Raw genomic sequence first — 16,601 nt, 5'->3', positions numbered from 1 at the left:
TCTATATCCCCTATGGTGTGTACCATATCATGGGACATGTTGGGTACTGTAACAACTGAATTATTTTGTAAGATTGTTTTCACATTGCAGATTTTGATATCATTACTTTTCACTTGTAACAAAGTACTTTGCAAATCAAAATCTGGATAGAAGAACATAATTTCTTTTTTGAAATACCATCATCTCTCTTTTGGTGAAGGGACAACCATTTGATAAACATGGTTGGGGAATAGTGTAGAAGAACAACCACCAGTGAAAAGCTTCAAATTAAGCTGATTCCTCATAAAAGTGCCCAGAAATCATCCCTGTTTGAATGGAATGAAGGATTACTTGCATTATTTTCTGTCTCTTCTCAAAAAAAAAAAATGCTATGCAAAATATGTGAATTTAAAAAGTGTGAAAAATTCAGTCAGTCCCACAGAGTTGCACAGCTGTGTCTTATTTGTAATTCCAATGGAAGAAAATATCAGTGGAGCCTCTGCTTGTTTCTTGCATATGGTGTGATTGTCTAACGTGTAAATCATAATTAAAACAGAAATCCCCTAAGCTTCTCATAAAGGAGGGTAAGGAATAGCTTTTACGTCACACTGATATTTTATGGATATATTTTCTTTATCCTGAATAAAAAGAATTAAAAAAAAAAAAAAGTCATAAATGAAAAGTTAGAAACAGATCATGGGCCATTCATTGAATGAAATGTTTTATTTAGAAAATTTCAAAGTATTTTGATAACAATAAGTTTATAAAAATCTATAATGAACTTGCATTTTGAAATTGGGTTAGAGCACAGTCTTTATAAATCTCTAGTACATTGTACAACTCCAGTACTAAAAATCTCTGGAGAAAAAAGATTAAATAATTTAGGGAACTGGCTACAAGCCAGAGCTTTCAAATCCTCTCTGATGTTCACTACAAAATCTTATGGCATGACTTTGAATGACTGTAATGTTATTGAGCGGGGTGTCTATTATCTCTATTACTTCAAAAAAATTTCTTTCTGAGGAGGGAGGATGCCAAAATGCCGTCATCTCTTTCTTCTGCATTGGCCATAGCAATGAAGGGAGTTCTGCTTTGCTGTTTAATCTTCCAGCAAATCTGGGCCAGAAATAAAATGTCACTTCATTTACTTCATCAAATCAATGTTGGATCCTGATGGATCCAAGACATCTTTCTTCCTTTCTTCCTGTTGTAAGGCCATACAGATCAGTTCTGATAATCTGATACATCAAAACGAATGTTGGCATCTTCTTCAAGAAAAAAAAAAAAAAAAAACAGAACAAAACCAAACAAACAAAAAAAAACCCACAAAAAAAAAAAAACCCCCCACTCTAATAACAATTAGAAGTAATGATTAATAACAATTAGAAGTAATGATTTTTCTGAAACTAAATGTAGATGTGTAAGATCTATATAGCTCTACATTTCATTTAGGGAGGAGCAAGTTACCTGAAGCATTGCTTCCATGGAAAATTTAGTGGAATTCATGGAATCATGCCCCACAATGGGACTTGGATGGTATGTTGCAAAATGTTTTCAGAACTGAAGCCTATCAGAAAGGTGATAAAAATACTATCTTCATCTAACACTATTCAGTTTTGTTAGGGTGGGAGTATGCTGACTTTGAAAGAAGTTATAATCATAGAATTTCAGTCTGGTAAGGTGGGAAGTTATATATCTGTGCATACGAGGTTTGTAATCCTTACTGAATATCCTGTTCCCAAGTGTGTGGCCGAGAATCTCCTGCATTCTAGGTTAGACATGTCATCACAAGACTCAAGGAGCCACCTCTTTACCACCGAATCTAAAACTAGGAATCTGTGACTTTAAAAAATGTGTGCTAAAGTTGTATGTGTAACAAATGTGATTGTCTTTGCACAGTGGATAAATCATCTCATCTCCCTGCCTGCAAGTCCCAGTTATTTTCCTCAGAGTACTCTATGAAGTTACTTGTTTAATATGCATTGGATTTCGTGTAGGCATCATAGATTTAGCCTCTAACAGCGTGGCATGGTTTGTATTTGTCCCAGCTGGGTTACCCAATTGGGAACTTTGATCTGATACCTTCTAACATTTATAGATTCCTAAGGAGTAAGTATGGTACAGTCTTGATATGACTGATTTCACTTTACACGAAGCTTAACTCAGCTACAATTAGTTTATCAGAGAACTTGCTATTATTGTTTCTGGTTTTGATTACAATCACTTCAAGTTTTTGATCTCACAAAGACATTGAAAAGGCGTGCTGTAGAATTGCAGACCAATGAGCTGTTAAAAAAAAAGTACTTAGTAAGGCTAGAAAAACGCGTAAGTCAAATGATGGCAACAGGAAATTTCTGAGCAGTGGTGCTTCTACAGATGTTTACCCCTGTAGTTAAGGAACAACTTCTTGATACTTTTTTATTTAAAAATCTCCGTATCTTTCACATGGAGCTTGTTCTACATGCTATTTAATTTTATGATGTGACAGTTTTTGATAGCTTTGATTTAGGAAAGTGATGGCTGCTTATGAAGCCTCAGGACTTAATTCTGCTTTCAGTCAGTGCTTATGAAAGCAAATTTCTCTTCTTTGTGTGTGTATTAGCCTGAGAGAGAGCCAATTTCTGAAATGAAATTTCAGGCTTGGATTTTACACTTTTTTTTAAGAAAATTGAATTGTGATGAGAAAACAGGATTATTTTCAACCCAGGATCTTTGGAAATGTTTTCTGAAATTCTCTAATTTCAGATTCTTCCAATTCCATGTATTCTTTCATATACTTTTCAGACTTCTTAATGTACTTCATTTTCATATTTCATTTCCAAAGGAAATCAGAGCATTATTTACATCTCCTTTTAGATTCTCCCGTCGATGTTGTTAGAGATTAACCTCTTTTTGCTTTCTTAGTTTGAAGGATGGAAACTTCCATAGTTCTGAATCACTTATCTTTACAGTGATAGCACCCTTTTGTTTAAGAACAGTCTTCTTGATTAAAGCAAATTTACAATTTATTTTCTTTGAAGAGCGTGAAAAAGGGGCTTCAGAATTTATATTGTATATGACCTACTAATCTGCAACTCAAAGTAATGTTAGTGCTTTTCATAGTGTCAGCCTTTCCCAGTTGATTTCTCTTTAACATGGAGCAAATCTACATTTCTGCCTGTCTCTGACGTATTTTTTCATGTTCCCATGTGCTTGCAACGTCCTTACTTCTGTCAAGGAGGTGAGTTTATTTTTCTTATAACCCGCACACAGAATGTCCTCTGCTGTCAGCTCTCATTGTTGCCCACCAAGTGGATTGGAGGTTTTAACTCATAGTATGTTGCCTTTTGATGAGGGAAGCAGATAATGCTGTGTGGAAGGAGTGCTTACATAGTGAGTGAGCAGTAAATGCAGTGTTGTTACCTCTCAGGTATCTCAGGAAAAAGCACCTCTGGGGCCGTAGTGCTCCTTGGTGAAAAGAGGAAATGAAGAGGTAGACTCTCAATTCAAGAGGAGTCTGTAATAAAGTAGAAGATAACAGGAGAAGCGAGGCATAGAAAGAACAGTGATCCACAGCGTGGTCTAAAATCCCATGTAAACTCATTTTAATCCAAACACATTGACATATGCCTTACAGGCTTCTTTGTGAAGTGAAAGCCCTACTCAACAGGGATATTTACAGTCAAAGTCAAATTTAGAGGGCGGAGAACATATGCACTCCATATGCTAGGCCTTCTATATTCTCCTATGCAGCTGTATACCTCTTTCCCATTGCTATTTTTTGTCTTTTCTAATGAATGTTTGCTGTAGGTGTAAAGACTAGATAGTTAAATCATATTTGAAATTCAGTTGTGTAATGAACACCCTGCAGTCTCATTTGAGCTTCCTTGCTGCACAGAAGTACAGGCAACCTTTACCAACAGTATGAAATAAACAGGGGTTTGCTCATTGCTCTCCAAAAGCAGCTGCCATAAGCTAACAGTGACTTTTAGATACTATGCTGATTCTGATAATTCTTTGCAGTTGCTACAGGGCTAAATCTTTGTTTATCTTCTGTCATGAAATATGAGTCATGAAGATTCTCTGATTTTCATTTCCTGAGATGATCAACAATGACTTAGTCTGTAAAATTTTCTGACTCAGTGTTTCAACTTGAAACACTCAGTTACAATTTTTATGTGAGAAAAATGCTATAGCATAGAAACTCTCATACATTAAAGAATACATGTTCTAAATCGGAGCAGACTATTTTTTAAGACATTAAGAACAGCAGTGTTTTCAACCAGAACAGTCCTAAGGAATAGGCTTTTTTGATAGCAGAAGATCTAGTCCAAGTGCTAATATTCCATGTAATATTACTATTTATTTCTGCTGTTGGGCCACTCTTTGCAAGTACTAACATTAGAACTGAGGAGGAATATAAAAATGGTTACTCTGTAAACTCATGGAAGATCAGTATGAACAAAAAGCAAAATGGTTTCTTTGAGTGGACTCAGGAACAGAGATTGTTTTTTTACCTGCTCCTGTGGAGCTTCAATAAGGTGAGTTGAAACCGTTGGGATATTCAAGCTAAAATCAAGAACACTGACAACGCAAATGCTCTCGGTTTCATAAAATTAACCATGAGTTGAATTCTCATTTGATAGAAAGAGTTCTTCTGTTCACCTAAGTGTTGTTCTCCCTCAAATCCAGACTATCAGTATGCTTCTGGTTTTCGTTAAGAAACCCCACAGAGCTAATAGTTTGAATGACCTGTCATGCTATAGGTAGCAACTGAAGTAAAAACTTTGGAGATGAGGGAACCTAACATGTTGAGTGTGTTTTTCTAGAACAGTGTTTCCCAAATTTTCTCTGATGGTTCCAGCAATTCTTGTCCTTCAGACCTGTGCAAAACAACGCTGCAGTGGTTGTTGTCTAACTCTTACTTGGTTGACCCTTTGCTGAAATTGCAATGTTCTCTCATGTCTGTTTTTCTAATTTATGTTTTCCGTTTGAATTTCAGACTTATCAATGAGTCTTTGAGGGACCAGTTGCTAGTTACCATACAGAAGACTTTCACATACACCCGAACCCAGGCACAGCACCTCTTCATTATCCTCATGGAGTGCATGAAGAAGAAGGAGCTGGTATGTTCACACTTTCCTTAGATGCAAAGAGAGAGCTCAATGCATTGTTCTTATCAATCTTTCAGGTGCCTGTTGAAGGGTTTCACAAACACTGTGATCCAGAGACTCTAAAAAATTATTATATTGTGCTGACTTTGTTTGCTTTAATCTGTATTTTTTCATTTAAAGTGATTAATCAAACAGATCTGTTCCTTTGTAAATTCCTCTGCATGTCTTTGACAGGTCAAAATCCAGCTGGTAGAGTATGGGTATTATTACTGTTCAGTCATCCTCAGGCATATCAACTACAGAAAACCTCATAAGAAAGCATAATTGTTTATCTGTCACTGGTATTCTATTTTAATGGTGCTGTAGAATTCACAAGTATCACTAGGGCTATTAATTTATTATTGAGAGGTGTAACATGAGAAAACAGCTTGCCTCCAAGACTTCTATTTTGCAACAGCAAGGCTATCCCTTTAATGCATGCTTATACTGTCTTGAGGAACACAAGATCTTTCAAAAATTTCAGGGAGCTCCATAAAGCTGCTTTTGCAGAAGAATTTTTGAAGCAAAATTACATTGTAAAATACCTGGGATTCAGTTCCAGGGGTTTCAAACTGATTGAATAGATGTGCTTCAATTCTGTAAGTTAATCTTTCTAGTAAGCTTTGTTCTCAGTTCATATCATAGCTTCCTGGAATTCCAAGCTGATGACAGTCTGCAAATCTTAGTGTAGGGTAACACTCAAGGGGAAATACTGGCTCAGAAGTTTCGTTTTCTGAAGCTGAGGTTTTGTGACTTCATCTTCTGCAGTGCCTTTTGACTTAAGTTGAAAATATGGCATAGAGTAACTAATACTACTGGAGGAGAACAGGGAAAAAGAGTTAGGAAGTGTTAAAAAAAAAAAAAAAAAAGGGCTGCCCTTCTACTCAGAACGTTGCAAAATAGAAGACGCTTCTTTATATGGTTAAACTTGCCAAAAGCATAGTATTCTGTTCAGTAACCAACAGTTCATGCATCCATCAAAAAGTGGTCAGCCTTCCTCATTAGTTATGTATGAAAATGACTATCATTTACATGTATCAAAATGACCTGACATGTTGTTGGGACAGTGGCAGAAAGGAGAGGATCCCCAGGACAACTTCTGATGGAAGACATGACAGCAGCATACAGTTCCACTGTGTCATTGCAGTGTAGATGGTTCATGATACTGGACAGATGTCCCTGCTGCCTTCTTCCTCCCTCAATCAGAATTCAAACTGTATAGGAGCCTTTAAACACCCTTTAGCTATTCACAAGCAGCCAGTGCAGCCCATAAGGTATAGACTAGTCCCTTCAATCTTTTATGCCCATTTCTGTTAATGTAAATAACAATAGCAATAATAATAATGATAATATGTACGTGTAGGACTTACTTGTGAACCAGTGTTCTGTATAGAAACATAAAAAAATACTTGCTGATAGAAGATGGAAGAAAGGAATGAGGAAGTGAGGGGAGAGAGGGAGAGCAAAAGGGAGGGACCAAGGAAGTCAGGAAGGAGGAAAGGCACAAAGGTAGGAAGGTAGGAAGGAACAAGGAGTGGAAAGTAAAGGCAGACACTGAATTATCAAGACATCTAATTCCAGAACTGGTTTTCAGGCTTTGAACAAATTCTGCTACTGCAAAGTTAACTGTGAGGATTTTGTCTGCAGTATTCACATCAGGACTTTTATTCCAAAAAAGGTTGTGCATTTTTTACAAATTTCTTTGCAGAAGTGTAACCTCTGTCACCACTGATATTCTTTACCTCCATGTCTTGTAAAGAGCTATTAGCCAGGAGATGGTTGGTCCAAAATTAAGTGTTCTGATTTTGAATTTATACCACTAACCCAACCATATGTAAAGACAATACAGTCAAACAAGTGTTTCTCTCTGGTGCCTTAGTTGTATTCAGGGTGTTAATTTTAACATGCAAGAAAGATTTTATGTCTGGGGTGTGGTTTCTAGGCTTATGGTTTCTTTTAAGACTCATAACCTTGTATATGAATGTAAAAAGAAAGATAATGCTCAGAATGATGATGATAGCATTACCAGAAGAGATGGATGACCTTAGAGACGTGAAGAATTCCCGGGAGTCAGTGGTGACTTCACAGGTTCTACAAAGCCAGGTGTTTCATATTTCCACATCTGTCCCAGCCCTGGTCCCTCCTCAGGCTTGACCTTCTGATTTGGCTGTGTATATGATATGACATACACTGCTTGATGAACTGACTTCATCATTAGTCTGATCTCCCCTCTCCCTGAAGAAACAAATAGAAGGAAGATTCAGAAGATTGTCTCAGAGAGCTCAGCAGCAGCCAAATTGACCATGGCTGGTCCTGGTCAGAGTGCCTGACTGTCTGACTTTATGGATGCTGAATTTGTAAACAGTGCGGGAGACGCTTGTTGTATTATGGTGATACTAAAAAATTAAGTGCAAATGCGGTACAGGCAGGAATATGGTCTTACAGTAAAGTAAGAAATACAGATGAATCACAGATGTGGAAAGAGAAAATAAAGTGCAAGTTAATCTCTGGAAAGGGGAAAAAAAGACTATCTTTCAAAAAAAATTTTCCTACTCTACCTACTTAGAGTTTGAAAAAAGACTGGCATCTCTTTATACATTTGACGTAAGTGTGGTGGCTAGGGAAAAAGCATAATCATAAGAAAAATTACCCACTTCACAGACCATCAGATTTTTAAAGTCCTGACATTTTGGACTTCACTCTTAAAGAATGGTCTTCGAATTATATGCCCAGGGAGCATCATTATTATGATGTGCAATGTTCCATTTATTTGATAAAGTTCATTTGTTGAATACAATCTGAGTACACAAGCTGAATGATAAGGTGTGACCATAGCAGAGGAGAGATCTAAGTCTGTTACGTTTGCAAGACAGAGCAAATTCCGCTTCCTAATTTAATGAGTAGTTTGATTAAATCTTAAACTTAGCTGTGTTGATACTGCAAGCATCAGAGTTTACATTCAGAAATGTATTTTGATTGAGGTGATTAATGAAGTCTGTGGTATAAAAATGTGTTTAAAATGAAGTAGACTATACAGACCTGTGTGTATAACTGTAGATTACAAGAGTAGGAGAGCATTTTGTATATAATTTATGGAGATTCTCTACTATCACATTTACATAGAATTTTTTGAAAAAGTTCCGAAAGTAGGAGCACAAAGTTCCTAAAATAGGAGCATGAAGGCTCACCAAAGCCGAGTGGGCAGGAGCAGTTTTGTAAAGTCCAGTCCACGCATTTTCCACCATGAACATTTTTTCTGCATGTTCCCATCCATGCAGCTCATGACGAGCTAGAACAGGCCATTTGATGATAACCTTGCCTGCCACATGGGGAAGGGGGGGTGGGAGGGAATGTACTTCCTAATATCTAATCTAAATCTCCCCTCTTTCATCTTAAAGCCATTCCCCGTTGTCCTGTCACTAACTTGCAGCTCTGGTTCTGTCACATTAAACAAAGCAGGTGTCATGCTGAAGTAGCTGGGTGCATTTAGCTCAGATCAGGACAACCTGCATTATGAAGGTGCTTGCTGCTTACTGTCGTTTTCTCTCAAACAGCAATGGATCCAAACTGTCAGAAATGCACAGTGCATAATCACGATAATACAGGTTTTTGTCTCAGCTTATTGGTTACTTTCCCAAAGTACTGGGAAGCTATTGAGTAGTTTAGCAGTTTCTTTTCTCTTTGGACTATGAATAAGAACTATTCATCTTCAGTGTTTTCAGTTTTGTCTGACTGAAAAGTCTGGAATAAACCTGCCATGTTTCTGGAAGACTTTCTACTGAAAAGAGCTTGACTTGAGCATATACTGGCTGCAAAAACCATTGTGCTTTTCAGCTGGATGTGCAGGCTCAGTGAATTTGTATGCTAATTAAACACCATCTGCAACTGTTTATTAGCATACACATACATATGCTCCAAATTAAGTATTAGCTAAATCAGATGGACTTTTAAGAATTTACCAGCAAATTGTCACTTCATTTCTTTGGCCCTTCCGAAAGTTTAAAAAGATCATTCAGATCTATGTTTTTAAAGAAAACTGGCTTCTAAAACAACAACAAAAAAGTATTTCAGCTATGATATTTAATGATGATGGAATCTTTTTTATAGAGGAGGCAGAAGGGGGCTTGGTAATTTCTTAAACAGTAAAAGTCAGCTGTAGTTCCTTCAGTATAGTTGCTGTAAATAGCATATAATTCGGCGGTAGTGGAAAGCATCATGTAACTACTGGCCTGCTGGTTGCTGAAGGAACTCCTGTCTCTCTCATGGAAACACTCAGTGAGATTTCTAGCATAAAGTGTACTGATGGAGGTGCCAGGCTTCTTCAGCAGTGACTGTAGCAACTCTCCTAATTTTGATGAAGGTTAAATCTCCTATCCAGTCCGTGCAGATCAGTAGGATTAGTCAAGACGTAGGCACTACTTCCATAAGTAAGTGTTAAGATGATGAGTACAGGGTAGTTTTAACTTCTGCAAACCTCATTTGATTTCTTTTTGGTAAAGAGATAAAACGATATTTTGTTTTTTCAGCTGGCAAGAAGTCAGATGGAGTTAGTTGGTCTTTGCCACTGACTCCACAGAGAATGAAATCTAACCCTAGGACTGGGTTTTTTATTTCAGTAATTCAGAGAACAAGTTTCTCAAGCAAAGCAAGAAAGAAAGATTAAAAAAAAAAAAAAAAAAAGACAAATCTGTTTTATTACACTAAAGCCTTGAAAAGCTTTTGATCCTACCAGCTGCTTTTCAGCTGCTGCCAGATGAGGTAGAGCTTCTGCTAACAGAAAGCACAAGAATGTCAGGCCCACTCTTCAAGCAAAAGTGCACAATTTAGGCAGTTATTTGGTCCATCCTGAACCTCTGCAGTGCCATGTTCAGCACAAGTCCACAAAGACCAGTATTCCTTTTTGTTGCTTACACTCAGTAAGTAGACATTTTCTGTTTAATTTCGTGCATGCTGCCTGCAAGATTATCACAGTCACCTAGTAGATACTAGCACACCTTACTACAAATCTCTTCATACATATTCTGTGATTAAAATTGCAGCTACAGAAATTAAATTTAGAATGTTTCTGTTCTCTCTAAAAATACAAGCTTGTGAAAATACCCATTACCTCAGATACACTATTAACAAGTAATTCTGGGAAATGCACACAGAGTCCTTACACGGCTCTGTCAATTGTCCCAGTAATGAAAATGAAGGCAAAACAGCAACTTCCACATTAGAAAATATAGACCAGTTTTTGCAGTCAGGGAGTTGAAGGGTTCAACGCAGTTACAACTGCACATAAACTCCACAATACTATTCAGAACCCTGGCTCTGTTATGTCTGGGAGCTGTAATTTCTTTTGTATTTCTTAGAAAATATAATTACTATTTCTGTGGCATCAGATGGAGCATGGAGACCCATTCATTACTGTTATAATATCTTAGTCATAGACGAGGAGCTCACTGTATGAGATGCAGATTCTGTGTAGATACAGCAGTAACTGCAAATTTACTGTCCTATAGGAATATCTTACATTAAGTGAGCTATCTTTTCCAAGTATTACCTACTTAGCCTCACCAGCAAACCAGCTAGAAAACTAATGGTTTGTGGCTATTTTTGCTGCTTTTTTCTGTGTGTTATCATGACATCGTTGTCCACCTAAATACAGAATAGGCATATGCCTGCATCACATATAACAAAGCAACCTGGGCATCTATGTACTGTCAGACTATTTGAAAAAATGTTGCAAAGCAAAACTAGAAATTGAAGTTTAAGATGGAGCAAGAGTCCCCAACTTTAATACCATTGCCACCCAACCAACTCACCATACTTCCTTCTAAGGTCAGCATTTTCAGTTCAGATTAGAAGACATATGCAACCATGGAAGTCCTGCATGCATCACTGTTTAGGGCAATGACTTGCACGACATAATTTTTCCGTATATGCAGCAGTGGGAATGCCAAACAGAGTTCTAGTTTTGCTGAAGTAACAGAATATTAAGCCTATCCGTCTCAGTGATGAGCTCTTTACGTGACTCATGGCTTTTTTATTAAACTTTCTCTTGAAAAACAATTCAGTTTTACATTGCTTGGTTTCTGTGAGTAAGAGATGGGTTACATTTAAATTATTTCACTAAAAGCCCAGAATGACATTATTTTGCTTGGCTGTTTTTTACAGAAATTCACCTACCCAGGACCACTAGTTTAGCAGACTAGCAGAGATGTTGCAGACCCAAGGTTAGGTGCCAAAAGGAGCCTATTCCTTCAAGAGTAAAACTCTGTGAGACTGCAGTTTGCTGACAGAATGAGCTAACAGGATATGTGTGGGGACACTCACCCACATAAAGACCTGAGCTAACTGAGACTCTACTGCAAAACAGAGCTCAAATGGTGTGCACACGGGTCTTACCCACAAGGTCAGACACACACATAGATAGAAGCTGGCTCTAACCCTTCAAGTCTGTGGCATGGGTGCCTGCTTATCTGTCAGAAGAAGAGAGCTTTCTAGGGGAAATACCCTTTTAATGAGGTTACATGGCAGCTTTGTCTCCTTTAAAGCATTTTATTCAGGCTTCTCCTCTGTGCTGGAACACTTGTGTGATTCTTATATCATCAGTGGATCAATGTTTGTGGGTAATAGCTGCTTTGGGACCAGTGGAGTTAATAAACTCCTGTATACTAGTTTTCAATTGGTCTTACCTCCTATTAGCTGGCGTTCAGCTGTCAGAACCTTCCAGGTGATAAAGTTTCATTATTTTATTCACAGTGCTACTCGTCCCTTTCTACCTATTTAAGTCATGTTATGTTTTCAGAAGGATACCTATTAATGTAGTGTCTTGCCAATACTTCCAGGAACCTGGTCTGTAATAGAAGAGATGGAGGAAGAGAACTACATCACATTTACTCCACATGTCTGTCCTGAATCAGGGTGATGGAAGAGCTCAGATTACACCAGTGTTTGAATGAAAAGGCCTATCTCATCACTCAAACTTATTTCTCTCTTGGTCATTGTTCTTAACCAGTTCCAACACTGCAAGTCTACCTGGAAACACATCTGTGTTTATCATCACAGTCTGTTGATGTGCATAGCCTTTTCTGTTCAGTCATGGGGTTGACATTGCTGTCTCAGTCTGGAACAAAAGCTACTAATGACAAGGGAAGCAAAACATTTACAGTAATTTCTCTCAAATGATTTTCTGTGCACCCAGATGGCTCCTCCATTGCAGAATTGCTGCCTTTCTTATAAGCACTGATTTTTCTCTCTCTCCTTTTTTTTCTTTTTTTTTTTTTGTTCCGTGCTTTTTACCAGACAATGAGTTTATGGCAAATTATTGGATCAAACTAAAATTTAAATTGTTGCAGAGCTACCACAACACGGAAGGAGATGTAAAATTTAAAAACTTTGCAACCAGCATTCAAACTCCTCCCCTCATATCTGTTCCCTCTTATTTCCTCATGTGGAAATCTCTTTCTTACTCCTCAGAATAGCGGACTACTTAATTTAGGTTTTTCCTAATCATAATTCTCTCTAATCTTTTTATTCCCTAATTTCATTTTATTTGGCCATCCCCTTTCTTCTGCAGTATTATCCATTGACTCACCTGATCACTTTGATCTTTGTTATGCTTCTACATCAAGCAGCTTTTTCCCTGGGTTAAACGGGACTGTTCATTGCAAGAAAAAAGGAAATGCTTTCCCCTCTTACCTGAACCATTTTGAGGTTTTGCATAACTCACCTCCTTTAATGTTTTGTTTTATCAAACTCTAATTTTTCTTTTCAGGGTAATTTTCCTGTGAAATATTCAGGTAGTCCTAGATTAATAACAGTGGTCAGCATGTACTCTGGAAGAAATTGCCTGTTTTGCAGAATCACTCCATGCTTTCAAACTGTATAGTTTCAAGTTGTATTCACAATTGCATCTGCTTTTTTGTAGAAAAGGGAGATCTTTTGTCTGACTTACATAACCGAGATACATACAAACAATTTGTGTGTTTCTCGGTAGTCAGATTTAAATACATTAAAAAAAATCTGGAGATAGCGGGGGGGGGGGGGGGGGGGGGGCGGAAAATCACTTTGAATTAACTTTAAATTGCCGTACATTTTCTCCTGGTGTCATAGCGAAATGGTGAGAAACAGCTCCATCTCTAAAAGCATGAATAATTTGCAGCATTCTTAAGACACTATGAATACAGTATGTATTCATATGTATGTATGTATTACAGTATATGTACGTATATATATGCATATTCATATGTATGTATGTAATACAGTATGTATTTCAGTGTGTAAAGAGAGCACGCTTGGCTGCTTTCTCTGCTGTCATCACTGCTACCCTGTTTTTTAACTGTCTTCAACCATCCATTGTCTAGTCATCAGGCACTGTCAATCTGAGGTGTAGAGAATGGTTTTTCTTCTTTGTTTCTTCTCTCCTTCACGACAGAGGGTAAAATGCCTTTCTGTTCATGTGCGCACTGCACTCTCTGCTGATTTGGTGGTGGTTCTTCTTTCTACAAAATACAAGCTAAAATCTTGGTATGTTTCAGCTCACTCTTCATACTCCCAAGTGGTTGAGGTTAACCCTACTGTGGCAAACTAAATGTTGACATGTAATAGAATATTTTGGAGATACCAAGTACAGCCTGGTGCTTAATAGCTATTTAAATTCAATCCTGGGCCCTTCTACTGGCCTTGAACAGAAGTTCCTCCATCTCTGTGATGTTTTCGAAGTCCTAGAAAAAAAGTAGTGTGATGGGAGGGAAGGACTCATTTTTTTTTTTTGTTAGAGAAGACATAACAAGAGGAATTGAATATGCTAGTACTTGGGAAGAATTTTTATGTCCTGTGATTAATTTGACCAAACACTGTTTTAAACTATTTCAAAACAGGTTTTTACATTAATTAGCTTCCTATGACCTGGCAAATTTGCAGTTAACACACAGTATCTGTGGCTGCTGACCCTACGTATTACTCTTTTTTCTCAATCTAGGAGTAAAATCAACTTCATCCATGTAGGGCACAAACCTGTTTGCAGTATAGCAGCTCCTACTGATGAAGGTTTATCATTTACATATCCAGCAAGGCCTGAATATGGCTTCTGTTTGACCACATCTTCACTCCTCAGCGTTTGTTCGACTTTCCTCTTATCTGGTCCTTTGATTTGGCAGCTTCCATTAAGGAGGCCACATGTACACATGTCCATGCATATGAAAAGCTATGATTTGTATTTCTAAGTTATCCCTACATTTACATGCATTTAGGAATTTAGGAAGTCCTAAGTGGCAGTGTAGTACCTGTGTCTCTCAGTGTGTGAATAATTTCTGAAAGTCTGTCTGGTATTCACTGCTCTCAGGTAAGACGTCATTACTTGACTTCACCTATAGAAGAGCAATGCAGTATCAGCATGAAGGTAGGAAAACAACAGAATGTATCATATTAGGTTAAACTGAGCCTGCTGAGCCAGAAACTACATGGAGGAAAGAGAAAGAAAAGGTGATCTGTCAAACACGAATTAAGCTGGTGCTAAACAGGAAGTGGAGCTTTTTTAAAATGAGTGCTTTTGGTAGAGTTTAAGGTCAGATAATCTTCTTCATGCTCACCCCCCACCTTGCTTTCTATCCTTTCTTTCCCTTTTCCCCCCTCCATCTCTTTGCTTTTTTTACTTGCTTTCTACTTGCCCTGCCTGAAAATTAGATTTCTACCCTGCTGGACTGTAATTACTGCTGGCAAGTATCACAGTGTGCTGCAGTCTTTGTGCTTGCAGAGAAGGTCTGTTTTGGCTCAGTGATTTCCTATCACATTTTCCTAGGAAGAATTAGGACACAGCTAGGATTTTTTCCTGGAAGTTAATCCTGTTCAAATTACAATCTTCAGTAAAATCTGCAGTGAGGTAGAGGGAAGACCTTTCCATGTTTTTTGGGGAGTGTCTTTTCCTTCATTTAACGGCAAACCTCAAGCATTTTAGTCAGGCAGGTTTTGTGGAGGCAGATGAGAGGTAGTCTGGTGACACAGGGGTTTGAATGGCTGGTCCCAACTACCTCCTCCTCAGAGGAGCCCAGAGCAGCAGAGCTAGTGGTCCTTACCTGGCTGCCCCAAGAATTGGAAGTAGCTGCTACCTACCGTACTTTGTGAGTAGATCACTGTGGGCATATCAAAAGAAATACAGACATTGGAGTTAAATTTAGCAGGACTCTGGATGCCTATTAACACTGCTTTTGCACCTTGTTGATGCAACCTGTATTGGTGACTCAGAGGCATTTTTCCTTGTCTGTTTCAGGTGTGTTTTCATCTGAAGATTTAACTCGTTAGTGCAGTGCAATACAGTTTTGTATTTGTAAGGGATGTTAACACCAGTTTCTATTGTATTTGTAAAAGAAAAGAAGGAAGAATATATAAAAAGAAGCTTGCTGTTGGAAGTCATAGTTGTTCGCTGAGATGCCTCAGGCAATTACCTGAAAAAGTCATTTCAAACCAATAAATAGTGTGAATACCAAGGAAAGAAAGGAGGAAATAAACAAAAACAAAAACAAACCAAAAAAAAAGACCAATCCCAAAATACCCAAGGTGGTGGCAGAGGAGCAGAAAAAAAAAAATGGTTTTTTAAAATAATTGAGTTTAACATCAACTGTTGAAACTACCAGCTACATGGAAGTAATAATGTGATCCAAATCAGTGAGAGAAAAGAGTACTTGATTTTTTTATTTTTTCTTCTTTGAATGTAAATTCAGCTTTTACTTAAAAGAAATAGCTGGGTAGAGTAAATGGCAGCTTTTTTCTCTAATACAATTCCATTATGCTCAGAAAAATAAAAAACCTTTTTAAGATAGCGTGTGAATCAGCTCAGCATAAAGAAAATTTTTCAGTTTAAACTAATATTCCCTTTTTCCCAGCAATGCAAAAGAATTGCTGGTGTTAGTCTGACTAATATTGAAACACTTTCCTTGTTTTCTTTTGGCAGGGTAATCAAGTCTTAAGTATGTATTACTTTTTAAACCCAACTTGTTGTTTGTTTTGGTTTGGGGGGGGGGGGGGGGATTATAATTAAATATCCTGGATTTCATATACACATTTTACTAGATTGGTTTTCCTTTTATTTTTTCACTGAAGTTGTAGAGAGTCTAGGACTCAACAACAGGCTTAAGCAGCACTACAGTAGGTCTTTCAAAAGGTGAATGACTCTTAGGCACTGTCCCTTTTTTTCATTTAAAGAAGAAAGACCTTCTTTTTTATTTAGTTATTAATTGGGTTTCTGATTCTTTAATTTATTGTTATTTTTGCATCTCAGTGGCAGACATTCATCCAGGAAGAGGTAGCTGGCAATAGAGTTTACTGACCCAGATATTTTTCTTTAGCACAGCAGTTTTATACACATTAGTGCAGTAGCATCTCCAGCCCATTCCAACAGGGCTCTAGCCAGTGTCCTATTTCAACAGCACTGATGTGTTGTTTCTCATTCTTTGCAGTGATTTACCCACCAGCATACTTGTAAATGGTAACAACCAAGATGTCAAA

General features: G+C 37.6%; 1 protein-coding gene across 13 annotated transcripts in view; it reads left to right on the top strand.

Moving 5' to 3' along the window:
* The window catches only part of TRPM3 (transient receptor potential cation channel subfamily M member 3), a 259,596-nt gene that overhangs the window by 162,016 nt on the left and 80,979 nt on the right, over positions 1–16,601 (top strand). For all 13 annotated transcript variants that reach the window (XM_030512603.1, XM_030512601.1, XM_030512612.1 and 10 more), the window contains exon 8: positions 4,961–5,084. In XM_030512603.1, the coding sequence (XP_030368463.1) occupies positions 4,961–5,084 (124 nt within the window). The remainder of the gene's footprint in view (positions 1–4,960; positions 5,085–16,601) is intronic.

Source organism: Strigops habroptila, chromosome Z (genome assembly GCF_004027225.2).
Source record: "Strigops habroptila isolate Jane chromosome Z, bStrHab1.2.pri, whole genome shotgun sequence".
Taxonomy (NCBI): domain Eukaryota; kingdom Metazoa; phylum Chordata; class Aves; order Psittaciformes; family Psittacidae; genus Strigops; species Strigops habroptila.
This window is presented reverse-complemented; position numbering and strand designations above follow the sequence as displayed.